Consider the following 21,714-nt stretch of genomic DNA (forward strand, 5'->3'; position numbering starts at 1 on the left):
TATAATGATACAGTGAAATGTAAAAAAAAAAAAAAAAAAAAAAAAAAGCTGCATTAAGTTTTTACAAACTCACCCTCAGAGCATAACTTTGAGATTGATGCTATTTTCTTAACTCGGGTCTCAGTTTTGTGTTGCGCCCACTACTATTAATAAATATGTTTAAAATGTTTTCAATACAATTCTTCTGGTGGGCCGGATTGGAGCTTCTTCTGGACCGGTTTTGGCCCACGGTCCTTTTGTTTGACAGTCCTGCTCCAACGCGTGTATTACCGTTTCCTGTGGGGACGGAAGTGAGCTCATCCACATACGCTGCCCCGAGTACTGTCTTCCAGGTAGATTTTCCCCCGGTGTGTGAGTTGCTCCACCAGCAAAACAAATACACTACAATTTACGATAGTGTATGTTTAAATATATGTTGGGCAAACACCTGATTTGTTCACACTGTTTAGTGAAGCCCCACCATATAAAAAAAGACTGACAAGCAAAACTCAGGGCAGCGAAAGATTACCCTGCAACATTGTCAGATTCGCGGGAGTTGTGCAGCGCGCATGCGCCGTAGGTTGAGTTTATTGCGCGGGACATAAGGAGGAAGAAGTGCTTCGAGGGGCCTGCAAACTTCTTTCAAAACAGGACAGGTTTAACCTAATCGAAAACAAAACATGTGGAATCAGGGTGAGCTTCATTTCCACACGGTTATGTTTGTAAAGCTTCCTGCGGGCGTGTTGACATCTTGTGGTCGATGTTAGCTCGTGAGCTGTCGGCCTTAACGGCAGTTGACGTTGTGGAGTAAAAAATGGTTTAAACTTTGCAGTGTGGCGGATAAAGTTGCTTTTTGCCGTTTCAGGAGGCTACAATGAGTCCAGCTCGGTCGGAGGTTACACCCAGTCTCCTGGAGGCTTTGCTTCACCTGCTTTATCTCAGGGAGGAGAGAAGAAAGGGGTCAGTAGTGAAGTCTTAAGGTCTCCATGTTTACAAACCACATCGAGTTGGACTCTGGTCACTTACTGCTTCAGTGATGGACATTTGATTCTTGTACCTAAACCTGTGCTCACCATCAGTAGTAAGCTGCACTGCTTCAATATCGATGCTTCTTTTGTTTTTGTTATCAAGTTTATGTGAAAGTGAGCCTCACCTGTGTGGTTTTGAAAACACATTAGTCTTATTTTAATCTAATCTTTTATTTGATTGCTTTAAACTGTATATCATATAATGCTATGAAATTTAGTTTTTTTAAAGGTGCTGCTCCAAGAATTATTTCTATAAAATGCATTGGCAGTTGTCACAATATCACATAAACGCAGCGTACACCTGATCCAGCCAAGTCCCCTTTATTACCTGTACACAGTTACACCCGTTAAGTGTTGGTCTCACCAACAACCACATGATGGAGTGTTTATGCATGTGTTTTGTTTTTGCAGAGGACTCGCACCTCACAGATTGTCCCCTGCACGGTGTCTCAGTTGATGTCGGCCTCACAAGCTGATGAGGCCTTTAAAGTCGGAGATGTGGAAGTTGCCCAGGTATCTGCAGTCTTTGTTGTGATCTTGTAACGGCACTAGTACCGAATGAAATAAGTTGTGGCAAATATTTCTGTCTGTATTTGAATTGGTGTGGCAGCAGACATGTGGTAGTCGATGTCGAGCGCCAATATTAATTAATCCACTCTGTATGTAAAACTAAGTGGCTACTCATGCCATCGAGAAGCCATGAAAGCTACAATCAGTGGAGGATTTGATGTTATTTGAGAGAAATTGCATGTGAGTCACAAGAAATCCATCCGTGATCCAGATATGTTTTCAGCCTGTCGGCCTAAGGTGTGTATTTTCTTTATTTATTTTTTTTAGATATAGGAAACTAAATACCACAAGGTTCAATAGTGTTACGTGCTTTCAAAAAATACGCTATTATTTTCTGGTTTAATCCTTTTTAAATCAAACTAATAAGTTAAAATATGAGCAACCTGGGTAACCTGCAGACTGTGAACAGATTCCAAAAAGTGATTAATTCACACTTGATTTGGCGTTCTACTGCTACATTATTGGTCTGCATTCAAGATGACCCTGATCTCATCCACCCAACGCAAGATTATTGTTATTAAAACCCTTTTTAGACTTATGTGCTTGGTGTTTTCATTAAATTAGTAGTAAAACCTCTCATATATTCCACTGGTGGGAGTGTTTAGTCAATATTCTGCAGTGAGGATGAAATCTCTGCAGCCCGCTTCATGGTTTAGTTCATGAACAAAGGTTTAAATCATTTGAATTGTATGAGAGGAAGACGTTTTCTACTTCCTGTACAGATCAGGACTTTCTAGTTGTCAAATGAAGAACTTTGAATGTCACAAACAATATTCTTTTTTATGGTAATTTGTTGAAGGTTAACTAATGGCGTGTAGTCATTCACCTGTCTGTGCTTTGTGTCCTAGGTCACCATCGTGGGAATCCTAAGAAGCACTGATAAGTCCATGACCAACATCCAGTACAAGGTGGATGACATGACCGCCGCTCCCATGGACGTGAAGCAGTGGGTGGACACAGAGGTCAGTGAAGGGCATGTGACCCTTGCACGGGGAGTTGTATTCAAGATGGCTTCCCTTTTGTGATGGAAACGACTAGCTGTTTTGTTTTTAGACTGTACCTACTAGATGGTTGTTGGTGGTTTTATGTTTAGAGCTTCTGTAGAGTAACTGTTGTTTTGGAGTGAAAGTCGTGCAGGTTTATACAAAGATGTTTCTGACCGCAGTCATTAATCCTTCATCTGTGATTAGGAGCGACTCAAATCTTTAAAAAGATTTATCCTGAATGTTTTGTGCTCAATAGGCACGCGGGCTGTTTTTGTGTTTGATCTGTCGTTTTGTTTTGTTCTTCTTCCGGTAGGACCCCAGTGTGGACAGCACCGTCCTGCCCCCGGGAACGTACGTCAAAGTTTCTGGAAATCTGCGCTCCTTTCAGGTGGGCTTCTCGTTCGCGCTCTCTCCATGTGTCGATCATCAGATGGGATCTCTTCTTTTTGATTCTTTTACAAGTTCATCAAATTGGGGTCGGGGGGATTAATACACTTTCGGGGGGGTACTACTCATGAGCTTCGTTATACGTCTTACATTGTCCCATTCGCACCTCAGATCAACGGTTTACTTAAATCTCTTCTTCTTTCTCTCAGCTGCATCAGCGGCTCCCTCTTCTCTTCATGCTCTCGTCTTTCCATCTTCTGTCGCCTCTGCTTCGCTTGTTTCCAGCTGAGAACGCCGAGATTAGAGCAACAACATATCAGTGTGTCTGGAACGTTTTGAAGGATATACCGTTTGTGAAATTAACACCTTGTCTAGTCATTATCCTATTTTACCCCGGATTGATTCATCAAATGCCGTCTGCCCCTTCTTCTCGCTTGGCGTTCTCTGAACACCAGACATTGCTGTCATTTTTGTTCTTTGGCCTCTCTAATGTGCATCTCATTATGCTGCATCAATTAGTTCTATTTTGGGTAGTTCCTCCTTCACACTTCTCTCCACACGCTATACTTTGTTTCTTCTCTGATTTCTCTGCTCCATCGCGTTAAGAAAATAAATAAATAAATATGTGACTGCATTTTTTGTGGGACTTGCTGAAAATATGCACAAAGCCTGTGAAGCAATGACACAGGGTTTATCTGTTACTTCTTGAAATTCATGCATTTTCTGGTAACGAAGGTGGATGTGAACATCTCCAGTAGTTCTTTGGTCACCGGAGTTCCTCTTTAAGTTCGTCTGCTCGTCGACTGATAACAGGTTTCGGTTTGTTTTCTCAGAATCACAGATCTGTTGTGGCCTTCAGCGTCAGGCCCCTTGGGGACATGAATGAAATCACCTCTCACATGCTGGAGGTTGTTCAAGCCCACATGGCGCTCGGCAATCCACAGCCCACGGTGAGAAGATTCCAGGCTTCTTTGAAATGCGTAAAATGAGGAAGTATTTCTCGGTATTGCTGTGAACCTACAGCTTTGGCTTTGCTGCATTTTGTGCAAGTTTGATGTTGATGTTGAGTTTCTCTTTCAGTCAAGTGGCGGAGGAGGAACGACCAACGGCCCCATGACGCCCTTGTCACGACCGGCGGCGGGGGGGATGGGAGCAGGCTACACCGGCGCCAACGACATGGCTTATAATGGCTTGAGTGCAAATCAGAACCAGGTGAGGCGGCACGTGAAAGAGGTTTGAGTTTGTCTCCACAAGCATTGACGGTACAAATTAAATTGAACATTGAGCATTAAGTGTATAGGCAGAGTTATTTGTCACAGCAAAGCTTTATATTGCGCAATACTGGACAATAAATATCAAGCTGGTGTGACAAGCAAAAGTTGGAGGAGTGACACTTTGTGGTTTCATGACCCTTATTATTACATGCGTTTGTCTCACAAGGTGCTGAGTTTGATTAGAGGCTGCCCCGACCCGCAAGGCATCAGCATCCAGGACCTGAAGCAAAGACTCAGCGGCATCAGTGTGGCTGTTATCAAGTAAGTCAGAACCTGAACTACGATTTATATTCTTAATTGAGCTGTGAGGTCTCTCAGACACAAGCTTGGCTTTCGGTTATTGCATGATTTTTATATAACAAATCAAATAAGTACCGTCATCTATTTTTCAAAAAGATTTCTGCAACCTAAATGTTGAACTCTGCCGCTTGTGCTCCTACAGGCAGGCAGTGGAATTCCTCAGCAACGAAGGTCACATCTTTTCCACCATTGATGAGGATCACTACAAATCCACGGACAATGACGATTAGACCAGTGCGCGTTGTGAGAAGCCGTTCCGTCTCTCCGTGCGTTTAACCTGACAAGGTTCAACAGTAAAATGTCTCTTAACTTAAAGCCATTGCCTCACGCACAACCTCACTGATGTATCTGAAAGCACTGCGGTTGTTGGTGGAGAGCGTGTTTGGTCGACACATCCTGTCAGAACTTCTGTCAAATCCACAAGTGGCACACGTGTTGAAGCTGCGTGCACCGTTGATTCTTCCCTGTTCTCTCAATGTACCTGCTCCATTGTCATTTTTTTTAGAACACAACTGCGATAAATGTGTAACTTTTGAGTAAATAAAGATAATACAAAAGGCAGTTTTTGGAAATGTTTTTTATCAGTTTATTAAGAATATACATTCTGAAATAAGAAATATCTGTAGGATCAGAGAGGCTTTTTCAAACTTTCATTGTCATCCAAAATATTTTCCTGAATCTGCCTGCTTTATCATGTCTCACAATACTGAGTGACAACCTGTCTTACAACTTCATTTAGATTTAAATGTTAATTCTTTTAGCTCCAGAAATGATAAGCCACTAGAAAACAAAGATTTTCCCATAATTTAAATAAAATATATATGCAAGTTTCTTTTACACTGACAAAGTAGAAACTATAACATACAGACAACACAATGAACATAAGTCAGTTAAATGTGTTTTTATTAATTTTGCATTTATCTAATTTGTTTTTACTCGCTTATATATCATGAAAATCAAGATATTAGAATATTTCCTCAGATTGGGTGATTTCGAAACGCTCAAAATACTAATACGCTTCGAGTGTCAACAAAAACCTGAGGAAATTAACCGCAATTACCTGTATTGACTCAACCATAATCTTGCAACATATCTTAAATCAACGAGGACGGGAAGCACAAATCTGGGCCGGCACGACCTCTAAGGTTCAAGCAAGGTTCAAGAAATTCAGAGTGAAATGACATTGTGTGAGAATGCAGGTCTCTGGTACAAAATTCAACTCAAGAAAGAATCCACATACAAATGCACTGCTCAGTTTGACACAAAAAAAAGAAAGAAGAAAACCTGCATAAAGGACAGGGAAGCTGTAAAATAAGTGGGCACGTTGTGTCTTTAACTAATTCAAAGTTTGAAGCCCTTTTTTTGTTTCAAGTCATAATTAGCTGAAAAGGTCCACACGTTTACAGAAAAAAAAATTCAAAAGTCTAAAGCATTATTTTCTTTGTCTTTTTCTCTTTTACATTCAAATTGGGTCATGACAGAGAAACGTTGCTTCCGACGAGCAGCGACACAATCTCAACATCAAATACGTCTTCGGACAAAGATTCTATCGCTGACATCAACAGTCATAAAATAAAATGCAGTATTGTAAGTACCGCAAAATGTCTATTATACACTCTGGCCCGTAAACATCTCTCACTAACAAGTTGCTGAAGGGCATTTCTTTACATGGAGGGATTAAGAAATCAGTATAGATACACCTAATTATATTTTCAAATCTTTTGAATAGTACTGAATAAAACTCGACATATTAAAAAGTATGATAAATGCATCAATCCTTTGCACTAACGGTAAATAGGAAATGCTTTCCAAGGTGTTTCTTTCATTCCTATTATATTAGTTGACACTAATATTACCTCTTTCAATAAGCAGCATGTTTCTTTCCCCTCCTATGGTCCTTGCTTGAAATAAATCAATGATATTCCAAAGAAAACTACCGCATGTGTTTCAGTGGAACATCTATGATTTCATTCAATGACTAAATGTGCATTGGCTTAAAAAACAGGTTTCTATAATCCGCCATGTATGTTTGGTTCATGTTGTGAACACATAATACTTTCTAGTAGAACAGGACTTGATCCTTTGTGCTGTTGAGCATGTCTCTCAGAGTATCTTCCACCATTTCGTAGTCGTGGTCACTGTCTTCTGCAACGTCACTCAGCGCCACTGGAAAGAAAGAAAGAAAGAAAGAAAGAAAGAAAGTCCAAGCATCAGGAAGGTTCTTCAAGTGCATCTCAGGCTGGTTGAATTCTTTTGCATGGACCTATTTTTATTTTTTTTTATCTCTAATATCAGTCTTATTGTGGTGACATCTGGGAAAATACATCCAAATCTAACTTACTAAAGAATGCACTTTGCAAAAAAAAGACTCACTTGTGAATTAACCGAGCAGGTTAGTGGGACTTTCTTTTAAAGAAGATCTGTTACTTTGTAGGAAGTTGTAACATTGGAAGCAGCTCAGCTTCACGAAGCAGCAAATGAAACTTTACCCAACACGTTATAAAAATAGTCAAAAATTGAAGAGGGTGTGTATGAATAAGAAGGTGATTTTAATCTGAAAGTTTTGGTCATTTGGCTCATAAAAGCATGTGGAACAGCTTTGATAATATTTGAAAAAAAAAAAAAAGTGCTGCAAATATAAATAAACTCAAAGCACACAGGAGCCATTTTAGATTAAGTGGCTTATAGAAACCACGAAATCTGCGAGTCAAGGCTTTAGAGAACATCTTTTTTTTTAAACAAGTGATTTGTGAAAACGGGGCTGTGTGAGTTTTTATTTCATGGTAGTGCATATTTCTTAAGATGTGAATTAGTATACGTATATGCAATTATGTACTTTATTATGTTAAATTTCGCGTTTCTTTGTCTTGAATTTATATAAAGTGCCATTTTGGATTTTGGCACATGGCTTCATTTCTTTGGCAAAAAAAATAGAAATAAAATTAAAAAAATAAATATATGAAATATTTTTTTATTGTTTTGCATTTTCTTTAAGACTCTACTCTTTTGTTTTGCATGAAAAACAAACACTATTGTCCATAATGGACAATAATGCCCAAAATGATAAAAAGGCAATAAAAACTAAACAACAGAGACAAAAAGAGAATACTATTAATAGTGTTGTGTTTAAGGTTTCACCAATGCTATAAATATGTTTTTGTGGTTCCCTATATGAAATGTCAAGGTGCTTTGAGTCTTAAGGTGCAACGCAAAAGCAAAAAAAACGAAAAACCGATGTGTAAATGTCAAACACTATTTACTAACTGCTCAGTAAATCCATAAGAGATGCAAAGCCACTCAAACTTGAATTTCGTATGCAGCTATCTTCATATATATGGGTTGTTCAAGCCTTTTTAAAAATATAATCTGTGGCCAGTTCTTCAATATTTCCATTTCTATTTGTTTTCTGTGATAGTCCAGTGAAAGTCACCTTGTGTTTTGCAGTCTTCCATTTTGACGTAAGGGTTAGGCTGAGCCTTGCGTGCTGCGGTTTCCCTTACTTGGTGCTTTCGATGCACGATTGGTGGAGGCTCGTCATCTATGTTGGCCTGTACAATAAAAAAGGGAAGTTTGTTTTATTCCAAGCCGGGCCTTCTTCTCATGACATTGAGAGGAAGTAACCCATTTTAAGATTGCGCAAAAGATTTCCTCAAACCTGAAAAAAAAATACATGCATTTGTAATTGAACTGTGTTAAATTCAATGTAACTGTGGAGAGTGTACTCACAGGAGAGGGAGGAGCCGGGGATCTTTTTTTATTATTCAAAGTCAACTCGCTAAACTGTTTGGCTGGGATGCTTTTACCCTGTTTAAGTTGATCTCTTTCAGCCTTGGACGTCTTCTTTGAAGGCTTCGATGTCAGTTTTTTGGATGGTTTCGAAGAGGACGGATCTCGTTTTGGTGGGCGAGGTGGAGGGACTGCTGCTGAGTAACCCTGTTTGCAAAATTCATAGAAGAAGGCGTCTGTCACCTCGGTCACCCGCTCCACTTCGCACCGAGGGGTTTCACCCTGTGGCCACGGCAGGGGTTTTTGGGTAAAATGGACCAACATAGAGAGCCACTGGGTCGGGATCTCAAAGCAGTACTCTGGGCTTTGTGGGAAGCTGGCCTGGACCATGGGCTCCAACATCGCCGCCTCTATTCTGAGACACGCTAACCCAACCAGCGGATCAGTCTCCAGTTCAGTGTCACGGCTCACCACTTTAACATCCAGTGGCAAAGAAAACGTTTTAGCCAAGTCCCCGAGTTTGTACTTCTTTTTATCCCCGAGTACTTCCACAAAGTAACTCTGCATGTAGAGAGGCAGATAAACCTCATTTTTCTCCTCTGGTCGGGCTTCCTCTTCATCACCATCATCATCATCATCATCATCATCATCATCCCCATCGTCTGGCTCTTGAAGACGCTGACACAAAAGCGCCTCAACAGACGGCTTCTGTCCCTTGTTGTCAGCACGAGGCAATTCCATTCTGTCGCAGCGAACAATCTCCAGCTCTTCCCCCACACTGAGAGCAGGTAGACCCTCCTCCTCATCTTCCTCACAGTTCCTGGTCACACTGACCTTCAGCCCCGGAGCCTGCATAGAAGCAACATACAGCTCGTACACTGAGTTAAACTCTCTTGGCCTTCTTCGAAATCGCCCGCCATACTGCTGGGACACCATAAAGTACTGTTGCACCCTCCGGCCCTTCGAGGTCGATACTAAAACCATCGGCAAGGTTCCTTTCTTGTGAAAAATCAAGTGTTCGTTCTTGGTAAGCTGAGACAGCCAGTTACACTTGAGCAGAGAGTTGGATTTGGGGCTCTCCAAAATCTCCACTACCGCAGGGAGAGACTCGTCTGGCTGAGACAACACTTCTGCCAGACTGAGAGGGCTGACAAATTCCACATCTTTACACAGATCTGTGACATCGACCACATCCACTTCCAGGCTCGACGGGAATTTCAACACATTCGTCCTCACTGTAATAAAATGAGACCGGTTAATCAAAGACACAAAGCAAACTTAAAACTCAGTGTGCTTCTACTGCAAAAACTGTGCTTACTTGTCTTTTTTGTGGCCATTTTTAAGGTAACATTAAATATTCTTTGTGACAGTTACTTTCCAGTTTTTGTATGGTTTAATAAATACTAATAAATCATACTGAGTGTCAGTCAAGGTCATCAATCAAACAATCAATCAATCAATCAATCAATCAATCAATCAATCAATCAATCAGCCAATCAATCAATCAGCCAATCAATCAATCAATCAATCAACCAATCAATCAATCAGCCAATCAATCAATCAATCAACCAATCAATCAATCAATCAATCAATCAATCAATCAATCAATCAATCAATCAATCAATCAATCAATCAATCAACCAATCAATCAATCAATCAATCAATCAATCAATCAATATTTGACCAGTTAATGTGGAACATTTGATCTCATATACCAACGTTCCTCAAACCTTACAGATACAGTAAATATCATGAAATTGGTTCTCAAATATGGAGCTTGTTGCTCATCTTTAAAAGAAAACAGAATAAAATCACCGGCGTAAATTTGTTTATGTCTGTTAGCAAGATTACGTCAAAACTACTGTACGGATTTGTCAAACTTTCGACCATAGATAGATATTAGCCTATGGAAGATTCCATAAAATTTTGGAGGTGATCCTGAAACCTTGTTTTTTTTTTGTTTTTTTTAAATGAGTCCAGGTCAACCATTGGTGGACGTCAGAAATCTGTGATTGCTCTTGTTTTCCAATAAAATCCAGTTTTGTCATCAATTTAAACGGATATGCTCTTCACAAGTCTTCACAACAAGCGTGAACATAGCATGACTTGAATAGGTAAGGATGTTCAGAAACATAGTGTGTTTTCCTTACAGCTCATGATGGCCTGGACTTGGTATACTGGACTGAATACCAGCGCACGTTCACACTTGGCGGTGTTGACAAAGCGAAACTTCCGACTCTGCAAACTGGGCGAGGACATGATCTCCTGCAGGGTGAAGCGCTCCTCTCCCTCACACTCGCAGAACTCCCCTCGGGAGGAAAGGGGGATGCAGACTTCACCCGAGGCTTTTTGCTGGCCTTTAAGGTGACACCGCACTAGATCCTCTTCACCCTCGTGCCGCTCAATGGAGAGCACGGTCAGAGCTTTCCCGGCCCCGAGCGTCAGATTGCCAAAGGTCATCTTGCAGCGGCTGGTGAACGTGAAAGGGAGACAGGACTCCAGACCTAAAGGCCTCAAACTCAACATCTCCTCTATTGTACTATACGGCATCTCGTCTGGGAGGACCTTGAACAAACCTGAGAAGCAAGCAAGTCTTATTTATAAAAGTCACAACACCATTCCGCCACAAATCTTTCATGTGTCTCCGCACTACCTGTGTGATTGATTGGCAGCTCAAAATGTTCATTATTGTGGATGTCTTCACAACAAACGGAGAGGAGCTCGATGCCAATCACTTTCAGTAGATCACCAGTGGAGAAGCTCACTTCACTCCCAGAAATCTCATATACAGAGCCTAAAACAGAGACATCGACGAATGAAGAACAAAAAAAAAAAAGTTATTTTTCCCTGCTTAAAATGGTACAGGTTCACAAAGGTTACTTGTAATAGTCGGTGATTTTTTTTTTGGGGGGGGGGGGGGTACAAAACAAAGCACTGCAGTATCTTGTCATTTTACAAAAATAATTTTAATAAATCAGGGCTGCTGTAAGTTATCATCACTTAGTTATCAGCTCTTCACTGATGCTTAGTGAATAAATATGGTCAAGAAAAGGTTCCCAAGTTTTGTTGGAAGCTTTCAAGGAGCCCCAGAGGGAGAATCTATTCCTCTCGAGCTTGATGCAATGCAACATTTGATGTATCCAGCTGTTGTGTTTAGAAGGAAGCGGATGTATCCATTTGAGGAGGATGAGCCTTCTGGTAAGTAAAGTAATCAAATCTATGACATGTTGCAAAAAAAGGCATGTCAGTGCTTCACAGGACTCTGAAAAGCTCCGTGAAGGGGTTGAGATATTTAATAGACTTTCCCAAGTCTATTAAATATCTCTAACCAGAACAGGGACAGCTCAGGACATGACCATATGTGGTCGGCTGGTGATGCTTTACGTTTGTTACAAGAAATGGATCTATCCTGGTGATTCATTGCTAATTTTGCATTGATATAGTGACTCCTGTGCATGATCTTACGCCAAGGTAAATAGTGGAGGATGTCACAAACAGATTTGAGCAAAACTTGAGCAGAGGGTGTAACTGGGAGCCCACGGCTGACCACAGCAAGAGGTTAGACGAGGATATCTCTGCGCCACAGAAATTAATTAATCAGCTTGTCAAGGGTAAGAAAAAATGATTTGATAGATAGATAGATAGATAGATAGATAGATAGATAGATAGATAGATAGATAGATAGATAGATAGATAGATAGATAGATAGATAGACAGACACACAGGCATACACTCTAACCCTAACAGCTGTGAGCAAAAGTATGCGAACAAAACTGAATGCGCAAACAAGTCAGGCTGTTTTACCAAACATTTTGATTTAATCCCTTCAAATAATCCATTAACTCTTCATCTTTAATCTTACCTAACAACACAAAGAAAACATTAAAAAAGGCCTACCTTGGAAATACACTCCAGAGCAAACCTGTATGATCTTTGGCAGACAGGTATTGTCCAAAGAGGCAATAAAGTCTTGAAGTGGCAGAGCAGTCATGCCTGCCATCACTGCTGCCCCTGTGTGCTGCAGTCACAAGTGGAGGCAGGTAGCAAATGGCACAGAGGAGCACAAATCGAAGTGCTTTCTCAGCGAGAAACCACAAAGGAAGATGAGGAAGTGACAGAAGCTGTTTGCAGAACATACAAACACATATGCAGAGACTCACACATTGCCCATAATGTTTCGGCTGGCAAGTGAAAGGTAAAAGATGTCTTTGAAGTTTTTCTTTGATTGATAGCTTAAAGCATGAAAACACTTTTCACTAACAGACCATGATAACAAACCAATAAACGAGATAAAGAGAGAGAGAGAGAGAGAGAGAATGAATAAAGTTTATGTAACTGGAAAGAACGACACGTTTCACCAAACACATGGCCAAGAATGTTTCTATTTTATTTATTTTAAATAATACACAATATTTTCCTTCAAATATAAATTTACTTCTTTATTATAAGCCCAGTTGCAGGAAACAATGTGCGAATTGAAGTAATGTAGCTTGCAAAATGACTGCACCCATATTTCCTTATTCATGTGGGTTGTATGACAATGAGTTTCCTCCCACCGCACATTCACCACAGAGCAAGTCACAGGCTCACTATCTGGAAAAGAGAAAAAAAGAAGAAACTCACATAATTCAAACCAAATTAATAGAACTCCGCATGATGTACGCAGGAGTAGTTGTTTGTTTGTCTGTTGTTTATTTTGTGCGTTTGAACTATTTGTAAATCTAAACTTTGGCATCTGAAGGCCTGAACAAAATAAATAATAACTAGAATGGGCTCTCGATAGAGCGAGTACCTTCGCCAAAGCCACATTTGTTTGAAGAACCGAGTGAGCATCACTAGCGTGGTAGCCGTTAGCGTCTAGCGATGCTAACTCGGTAGATCAGGAAGCCACATTGCTGTGAAACGTGACTTGTTCCTATGGAAACGGCCCAGGTTACAGAGGCTGCAAGGTTTTTCTGGAAGATGTATTAGTGCTTTTATTACTAGAACATTTCAAAGGAAATTTAGTGGAATGGGACTTTTTTTTTTTTTTTTGCAGTTTTGGGGGATTTATTTTGAAATAGTTCGCTGTCAATGTCCCAAAATCTAAGCAATTGGTCCTTGGGTGATGACAAATCATCCCTGAAAATTTCATGCCACGCCGGTGAGTAGTTTTTGCTAAAAGTTGGCAAAATACATACATACAAACCAATAACTAAATAAATAAATACACACAGACGAAAACATAACCTTCTCAGCCAACCACGTTGGTCGCCCAACTTTCGTTGGCGAAGGTGATGATATTAACGACTGAATTTAGGGGAAAGTTGTAAAGTTCGTCAGCGACGTGGTGGGGCAGACACGCGGGACTACAACTCCCACCTCACCCTTGGGCCTCGACGTCATTACCCATCATGCAGCTCGTCTTCGAGAGGTTCAAGCAAGATGGCGACTAAAATAGTGAAAGAGAGCGCCCCTCCGTTTGATTGTCCAACATGGTGAGAAAATGCACATGCCAAAGTTGGAATAGTTTGACGATAAAACAGTGTTACATGAAAACGAGCGAACCAGTGTTTCGTCGTTTGTAAATATCACTTTAGTTATTGCTAACATCAGTACTCAAGTATGCTAGAAGGCTAACTCCGTCAGTTAACATTGATGTATGAATGGCGCTGGGTGTTTCTCTTTTAGCTCTGTTATGCACAATAATTTCACTTTCAAAATCAAAATACGCACAGAATAATTTAAGTGAATAGGCCTGAGTCTGATTCTTGTGAACATTACAAACACGTCTTTGTTGTCTTGCAATAGATGGCGACGCTTTCAGTTCGTGCAGAGGGCGAAGTTGTCATTTTATTGTGCAGTAATCTCCAAAGTAGAATGATGATATACAAAGCTGGATGCTCATGTATTGTCAGCGATGTTCAGTTTTGCTTGTGAATGTTTAAAATGATGACCAACTGTGTGCTTTCAGGGCAGGGAAGCCGCCTCAGGGGCTCCATCTGGACGTGATGAAGGGAGACAAGCTGATAGAGGTAAATGGGAGCTTTTGACTCATGCTACATATTCAGAAAGCATGCTGTCGCTTACAGTGTGAGTGCTCAATTCATTGAAAGCACCAGATACGAGCCTGCCAGTCTGATTTGTCCCAGACGTGTACTCGCGACTGGGATTTCTCTGTGGCTGCACAGCTTCAAATGGTGCGAGAGCAGTTTCTGCCCTGAGATTTAAGCTTTTCAGTGGGAAGCAACGCTGTTGAGTTATGGCTCAGAGGCACAGAGATGCGATACTCACCTGTTATTGTATTGACTGAATCAATAAACCTTTCTCTTCTTGTAGAAACTGATCATAGATGAAAAGAAGTACTACCTGTTTGGGAGGAACCCCGACTGGTGTGACTTCACCATCGACCATCAGTCGTGCTCGCGTGTTCACGCTGCCCTCGTCTACCACAAACACCTGAAGCGACTCTTCCTTATAGACCTCAATAGCAGTAAGTTGTTGTTTTTTTTCCCCATTACTCACAAGCAAACGTATACTCAATCACACAAGAGCAACACTAATGCTCTGGGTGGATAAACGCTCACTCATCACTATAAAAGAAACTGTTCCATTTTTCCAAAATATTCACTTTATACCCATCAGAAATGAGTGATGGATGGTTAAACCCTTGAAAAAGAATAGTAATTTTTATATATGACAACCCTTATTATAAGATACAAAGATGTTTCTTTGTTACATACAGTCTCCAGTGTTGTCGGCCTATTCAACAAATGTCCCGCCTCACCTGTTTTTCTCCAGATTTGCTCTCATGTTTATCCACTTGCTCCTCCCATAGTGCTTCAGCATGTTCACAAGTAGGTCCAGTACTGTAAATGGCCTCTCATTCCCCATGGTATGATCACAAAGTCACTGTTCATTATAGACAAAAGTCCATGGATCCCATCGACTTTGTGTTTCTCAGGCCTTCATGCTGTTTATGCAGAACTTGGCATAACACTGGCATTAGCTAAATATAAGAAAACACCACTTTTTCAGACCTTTTTCCAGGAAAAAGAGCTCAACTTATAGTTTCACCAAATGAGTGAAACAGTGTATTTTGAAATGGTGACACAGCTTTATGAGGAAGGTGCATGTTCTTGTTTGTTTCTGATGGTCTGGTTTAGTCAACATGACACAAGCTCAAGTGCGATAGGTGTTTCGGTGCAGTATGTTTGTTGAAATATGATACTCTCTTGTCAACTCTGAAAGGGGAATGCTGCCTCTGTCTGCTGCCAGACAAACTCTTTCTTTGGTTTAGCTGGATATTTAATAAAACGCACCATGAAGTTTTAAAAAGATTTGCAGAAGATTGTAACTGATATGCACAATCAAGTCATTCTTCCCACGGCTTTATATGCTTTTGATGAGCTATAAATTGATAACGTCATTGGAATTGTTGCGGAAGCTGTGTTACAGAATGTATCTCATAATGACTGTCCAGGATGTGCTCTGTTTCTACATATTTTAAAACAATGTACGTTTGAGTAAAAAGGGGATTTAGAGTGTAAATGTTTCCCTTTCTATAATCTTTTTGTCCCGACTATGAACAGCACCACAGGCATGAGTCCTGCCTCAGAGATCATGAAGAACATAAATCATTAGTATGTTACAGAAGGAGGCAGCTATACGCACCCTATACACAGACACTCGTTTGCTTGTGTTTTGCGTCGGGACCTCCAAGTGTCGGTCTGTCATGTCATCTCACATGCGCAGTCCTGACCAATAAAACACATCTGCCTTTCACCCTTTCAGCACACGGTACTTTCCTCGGACACATCCGCCTCGAGGCACACAAACCTCAGCAGGTTCCCATAGACTCTACGATTTCTTTTGGCGCTTCGACGAGGACCTACACAATCAAGGAGAAACCCCAAACCCAAGGCAGCGCAGGTACAGGAGACAGTAAGACGGGAGACGACGAGGAGCTCAAAGGACTGCTCGGGCTTCCAGAGGAGGAGACAGAGTTGGAGGTAGAATATTTTCTTTCTTCATATTGCCGTCTTAAGAGTGTGGTTTACGTCCTGTTTCCTGAACAAACTTTCTTAGCAGTCAAAGTTGAATCTACTGCTCCAGTGTTTTTCAACTCACTGTTTTCCAGGTTGTCCCACTGCTGGCGGCTTTTAGGTTTTGTTATTAGATCATTGTTATTACTTTTACCTTTACTGAATACTTTTGATTAGTGTCTTGGCCAATGTGTTTGATCAGAATCGTAACAGAAGCTATATTTCAATCTAGTTTTTCTAACAACTCAGTACCATCGCAGGAACTATGGACATTTTAATCTCAATACTCAGAGTCAAAGTTTCCCCTGCTGGGATATAGTACTTTTGAAACTTTCAGAAATTCTGCGTCTGCAGTGCTGAACATACGATTAGATGATGAGATGATTAGGATTTCTCTTGTTTTGGTTCAATCTCAGTCTTTATCATCTTTCCAGTGTTGCTCCAAGTATCGTTTGTAAACGGCAATAAAACATTGAACAATCTGCACGATTTGAACCAATCTGTCATCTGACACGCTGCTTACGTATAATCTGGTTTTGACTTTGTTACAACCCAGTTCAGTTTGATTCATAAAGCTGTGGAAATAATATTGACAGGTATAAATGTAACTGTGACACTTGTTTATTTTGGGTTGTGCTGTGGATCATTACAGAACCTGACAGAGTTCAATACAGCTCACAACAAGAGGATCTCCCTCTTGACTATCGAGGAAGGTAACCTGGAAATCCAGAGGCCAAAGAGGAAACGAAGGAACTCCCGAGTTACCTTCAGTGAAGAGGACTCCATCATCAACCCGGGTACACACTTAACTAAATATTTTACCTCCATAACATAACAATGTCTTGTAGATTTATCTTCTAATTTGCCTGGTTGTATATTCCTTCTAGGTTTTTCATCTGTTTGTCGCCAATTCAGTTGAATATTTCAGTTCCACTCATTTCAGCACTAGCCAAGCCCAGTCGTGGATCACTGGTTCACAGTGTGACACTTTGATCCGCGAGATAGACAGGATAGGTTTTGACCATGTTTCTGCAATGAGCTGTCCGGGAATAAGACGCTGCTTCATTTGTTCCTGTCGTGTGTATGTATTCTCTAAAGAAAACATGATAATGCCACGGCCTCACCATGAAATCTATAGAAAACATTCATGTGTAAAACTTGTGGAGGGGAAATAATTAATAGTTTCATCTTGGAAAATAATGATGCTGCATCTTCAAGGCAGCCGAGGTCTTTGTATACATCCGCCTACGGAGCTGTTTAAAAGTTTCAGGCAAATGTGAAAAAAAAACAAAAAAACAGGCAAGTGGTATCTTGGTAACCGAGATAACATGAACTGGTAAAGGTAAAATTCAAGATAGTCTTTGAAGAAACTAAAGCACCTTTCAGAAGCAAGTATGGATTTCATGTGGATGCTGCTTGCTCTTCATGTCATGCCAAACAGACTCCGCGATGAGATCAGGACTCTGTAGAAGCCATACAATTACTTCCAGGACTGATAATTTGTCTTCATATGCTAAGCTAGTTCCTAATAGCTTTGGGCATCCGATTGTGGTTCTTATCCTGGTCTGCAGCGTAAATCTGGAACTCATCATGTTTTGTTGTTGGCGTCGCACAATGGGTTGGTACCGTTTCTTTTAGACGTGCCCAGAATCCTTTGCACAGGATTTCACCAGCCTGTTAGAAGCATTAATGGTCTTTGTGCTGCGATATCAATGAATTGCCCAGCTGTGTCATTGTTCAGCTGATTTCTGATTTTCGTGGGACAAAATGGTCTTTTGAACTAAATGGTAACCATGTAAAAACCCGTTTCTTTCCAGAGGATATTGACCCTTTGGTTGGGCGCTTCAGAAATATGGTGCAGACTGCTGTCATCCCAATCAAGGTAAGTTCTGATTCACAATTCATTGGCAATAGTGGGAGTAAATGTGAACATGCGGGGCTGAGTGGTTAATGTTTTTCCATCTCCGCTCGTAGAAACGGAGGTCAGAGGGCCAAAACACTCTGGGTCTTGATGACTTCACATCGAAGCGCATGCACGGCTACAGCCTGAGCGGGGGTCTCTACGGGGACTTGCCTCCCACCAGTCACGAGAACCAGCCAACAGGAGCTCCAGGTGGCGCCGCCATGCAGGGGGGGCTTCCCCTGCCCTTCCCCAACCCAGCACCAGAGGTGGACCTGGCACCCGAAGCTCCGCAGCCCCCCGTCACCCTCAACCCCACACCCGTAACGGCGCCCTACCTACCAGAGACCCACAACGAGCCGCGCAAAAAGAAGTATGCCAAAGAAGCTTGGCCGGGCAAGAAGCCCACCCCGTCACTACTTATCTAACCAGTTTGGAAAAGCTGCTGTCTCTCAGGTTACCAGCAGATACATCAGGGACTGTGACCTGGCAGAGGTGGAGCCATTCACTTCTAATGTCTTTTTTTTTTTTTTGTTGTGTTACACTTTTGTTTATATATAAAAGGCCCCACACAATGTTTCTGTGGTCTGTCACAAGATATCATCAACATCACTCACTTACTCGTCAACAAATAGGCCTAAAAACACCTGAATCCCATCAAGTCCACGCAGTGAAAAGTAGAGCTTCGAAGTGATGGACGAATGTGTCAGTGATGGATTACACAAACATGGCGGGTCAATGAATTGTTTTTGATGGATTTGGTTTGATCAATGTCAAATTGTATTGTTTCAGTATTTTTTCACTTTCCTCAGAATGTCGACGGAACTATTAAAAAAAGAAAAAGAAAAACTACTTTTATATGAAATAATCTACTGTGAGACATCAGGAGAGTCAGAGGCTCCGGATGTGGATTAACATGATTATCCCAACACATAGGGCTCTTGTATTTTTTAATTTCTTTTAAAACCCCTAAATATAATGTGATCAACTTTTTCACTGAACTACAACATTTCTCCTTCCTTGTATGAGACCAGTGTCTGGTGAAATCGCTTGCATTTCCCCCCACAAGCCTCCAGAGGGAGACTTTGTACACAAGCTCAGAGAGTTTCGGAGGTTTTAATGGCCTTTGATTGTACTAAACTCAACCGAACTCCTGGTTGTTTGTGGCTTCTCATGACAGTAGTGCAGCAAACTTTGAGTCATTCATTTAGATTCTTGTGCAGGTTGAAGGTAGAGGCCATTTGCCCTGTCTGAACATTCATTTTAATGTTTGTCCATTGACTTTTCTTACCTGTTGAGGTTTTTTTTTTATTTTTATTTTTTTATTCTTTTGTCTCATTTTTCAGCATGAATTTACTGTAAATACAAAGACTTTACAGTTTTGTGTTTAGCATTTAATTGGTTTATGGCCACATCCGTTATAGAGGAGGAATGGATTCGAGCACAATAACAAATAACCAATACCACAGAATATAAGGCTGAGCTTTATAAAGGTTTCAATTTAGACGGTTGTTAATGGTCCATGTAGCAACGAGTATCGTTAAACAGTTCATTATATCATACTTGTAATCAACTGGTTGTAATTGCTTTATAAAATGTGTCATGCAGTTCAAAACGAAAGTGTGAAGAGACGCGTTTTTATTCATTTAGATTTCTGTACGTTGAAAGAATTATTGGAATCAAACAGGAAATGGGAGAAAGTGAACCTCTCAGTGAACACAGGTTTTGCTAAGGCTTCTTTTCAGCTTTATTAATGTTTTTACAGCCCGCCCCCTCAAAAAAAAAAAAAACTGTCGTGTTTATTTGTAGGTTACTTTTAGATCGATTTATACTCGACTGTAATAACTAATGTTTTTAAGGAATCCTTGCCTCAGTCCTCATTTATGGTTTGTGTTTGTTTTTTGTTTTTTTAAACCTGGCTTGATTGACGGGGTCCAGAAGGGCCATTTTAACCGGGCATAAAAAGCCATCAGAAGCTAAAAAGAAAAAAAAAAAACCTCCGAAATCCATAGGAAAGTGATAGGAAGAGATTTATTGTGAAGGTCCCAGCCTGGAGTCAGACCTTTTAACGGTCACAAGGAGCATCTTAATATCACGCTTATTTCAATGAAGAGGTGCTCGTGTGAGGTTATCACTCAATGCTAATGGATTACTGCTTAGAGTATAACAAAAGGCTGGTTGAGTTGATGAAACTAACAGAAATACAGCATCGCTTTTAATCTGACATACCCACTAAAGACGTTCTGTTCAGAAATCTCAAGTCCTCATTTTATCTGACATAAAAGGAGAAAAATACTTTTGACAAAATGTACTGTTGACTTTTTGTCCATGTGGGCATGTGGATTTTATAATATCACTGTAAATAAAAAAAAAACATACTTTTGACTGAAGCTTTTTTGTTTTAATTATCAGTACTGCCTGCGTATCGTATCGTCGAACCTTGGTGGCTGTTCATCCATCTGGAGGGGGGGGGGGGGGGGGGCTTAACACGAGTTAACCAGAGAAAACTCATCCTTTCCAAAAAAAGAACACGGGGTCTGCACATAATAGCCCTCAAAGTCATCCGTTAATTCCATGATGAGCAAAGATCAGGTCGTCATCGTAGCCCGTTGGAGTACCAGTGTCGTGAGCCGGTGAAAATGTGTTTCTTGGGGACATGACGTGAAACTGTCCTTTGTGCAAAAGATGGTAGTCACACGTGGTTACCTGTTTGAGAGTGGCATGAGAGATGTGTCTCAGATGATGGGAACGATGGAAATGTTGGGACATATAACCAGCAGTGTACCTTTGTATCAGGTCGTTTCGGCCTTTTAGACACACAACATTCATTTAAAAATTGGATCCACGTGAATTAAAGGAAGGCAATACGTACTCATGTGATGGAGACGAGTACAACTTTGTTAAAAAAGGAAAGGAAATCTGCATTTATTCAATCTACTGAACCATGCACTTTATTAATAGTTGTAATAACAGACTAAGTCCGTTCTGTGTCTGATATCAGCAGACATATTCACATATTCACACTGATGGACACAAGTTTAATGCAAACCACAGAGTGCTTTGCTGTGACTGACACCATCTGAATTAAATGTCTGAAACACACCCTGTGTGGACAGATTAGGAATAAATACACACTTTACAATGCTAAGGTTTTGTTTATACCTCATGTTACTTTCAGTCATTTCCTACCAGAGAACATTTCCAAGAGATCGACTCAGACTTGTGTGCCCTTCTCAGCGGGACTAAGGTTTATTCGTTACCTGACGCTGTGAAGGATCCTCTCACTTTACAGGTTTTCGCTTATTTTCTCATTTATTTCCTTGCAGTTTGAGTGTCAACCTGTTTTCCTACAATATAATGATTAACAGAAAAGTGGTGGCGATTTGGTTTTCATTGACTGAAATGAATAATATAGATTATTTATTTATTTTTTATTCACTATCGGCTAATACAAAGAATAAAAAAAGGAGTGTATAATACACATTTTTTTTGTCAATGTTGTCGAAACCACAATATCTGATCCCTTAATAAAGACATTAA

The 21,714-nt window shown here is 40.6% G+C and overlaps 3 protein-coding genes across 3 annotated transcripts; 2 read left to right on the forward strand and 1 right to left on the reverse strand.

Moving 5' to 3' along the window:
- Window positions 1-320: 320 nt before the first annotated feature.
- On the forward strand, window positions 321-5,084 carry rpa2 (replication protein A2). Its single transcript, XM_080472560.1, has 9 exons — window positions 321-672; window positions 845-939; window positions 1,419-1,520; window positions 2,426-2,539; window positions 2,877-2,951; window positions 3,784-3,900; window positions 4,031-4,162; window positions 4,391-4,485; window positions 4,667-5,084. The coding sequence occupies exons 1-9, from the start codon at window positions 660-662 to the stop codon at window positions 4,752-4,754; spliced, it is 831 nt and encodes a 276-aa protein (XP_080328686.1). The 5' UTR covers window positions 321-659; the 3' UTR covers window positions 4,755-5,084.
- Window positions 5,085-5,091: 7 nt separating this feature from the next.
- On the reverse strand, window positions 5,092-12,302 carry themis2 (thymocyte selection associated family member 2). Its single transcript, XM_080472561.1, has 6 exons — window positions 12,148-12,302; window positions 10,904-11,044; window positions 10,401-10,826; window positions 8,251-9,485; window positions 7,955-8,072; window positions 5,092-6,690 (listed from the first exon to the last, which is right to left on the reverse strand). Exons 1-6 carry the CDS (start codon window positions 12,248-12,250, stop codon window positions 6,584-6,586), a joined length of 2,130 nt encoding a protein of 709 aa, XP_080328687.1. The 5' UTR covers window positions 12,251-12,302; the 3' UTR covers window positions 5,092-6,583.
- A 1,354-nt stretch (window positions 12,303-13,656) lies between these two features.
- Window positions 13,657-20,561, forward strand: ppp1r8b (protein phosphatase 1, regulatory subunit 8b). The gene is made up of 7 exons (XM_080470859.1): window positions 13,657-13,727; window positions 14,204-14,264; window positions 14,569-14,722; window positions 16,024-16,241; window positions 16,927-17,071; window positions 18,092-18,156; window positions 18,249-20,561. The coding sequence occupies exons 1-7, from the start codon at window positions 13,675-13,677 to the stop codon at window positions 18,600-18,602; spliced, it is 1,050 nt and encodes a 349-aa protein (XP_080326985.1). The 5' UTR covers window positions 13,657-13,674; the 3' UTR covers window positions 18,603-20,561.
- The last annotated feature ends 1,153 nt before the right edge of the window (window positions 20,562-21,714 follow it).

The sequence above is a fragment of the Lipophrys pholis genome, assembly GCF_963383615.2.
Source record: "Lipophrys pholis genome assembly, chromosome: 9".
NCBI lineage: Eukaryota > Metazoa > Chordata > Actinopteri > Blenniiformes > Blenniidae > Lipophrys > Lipophrys pholis.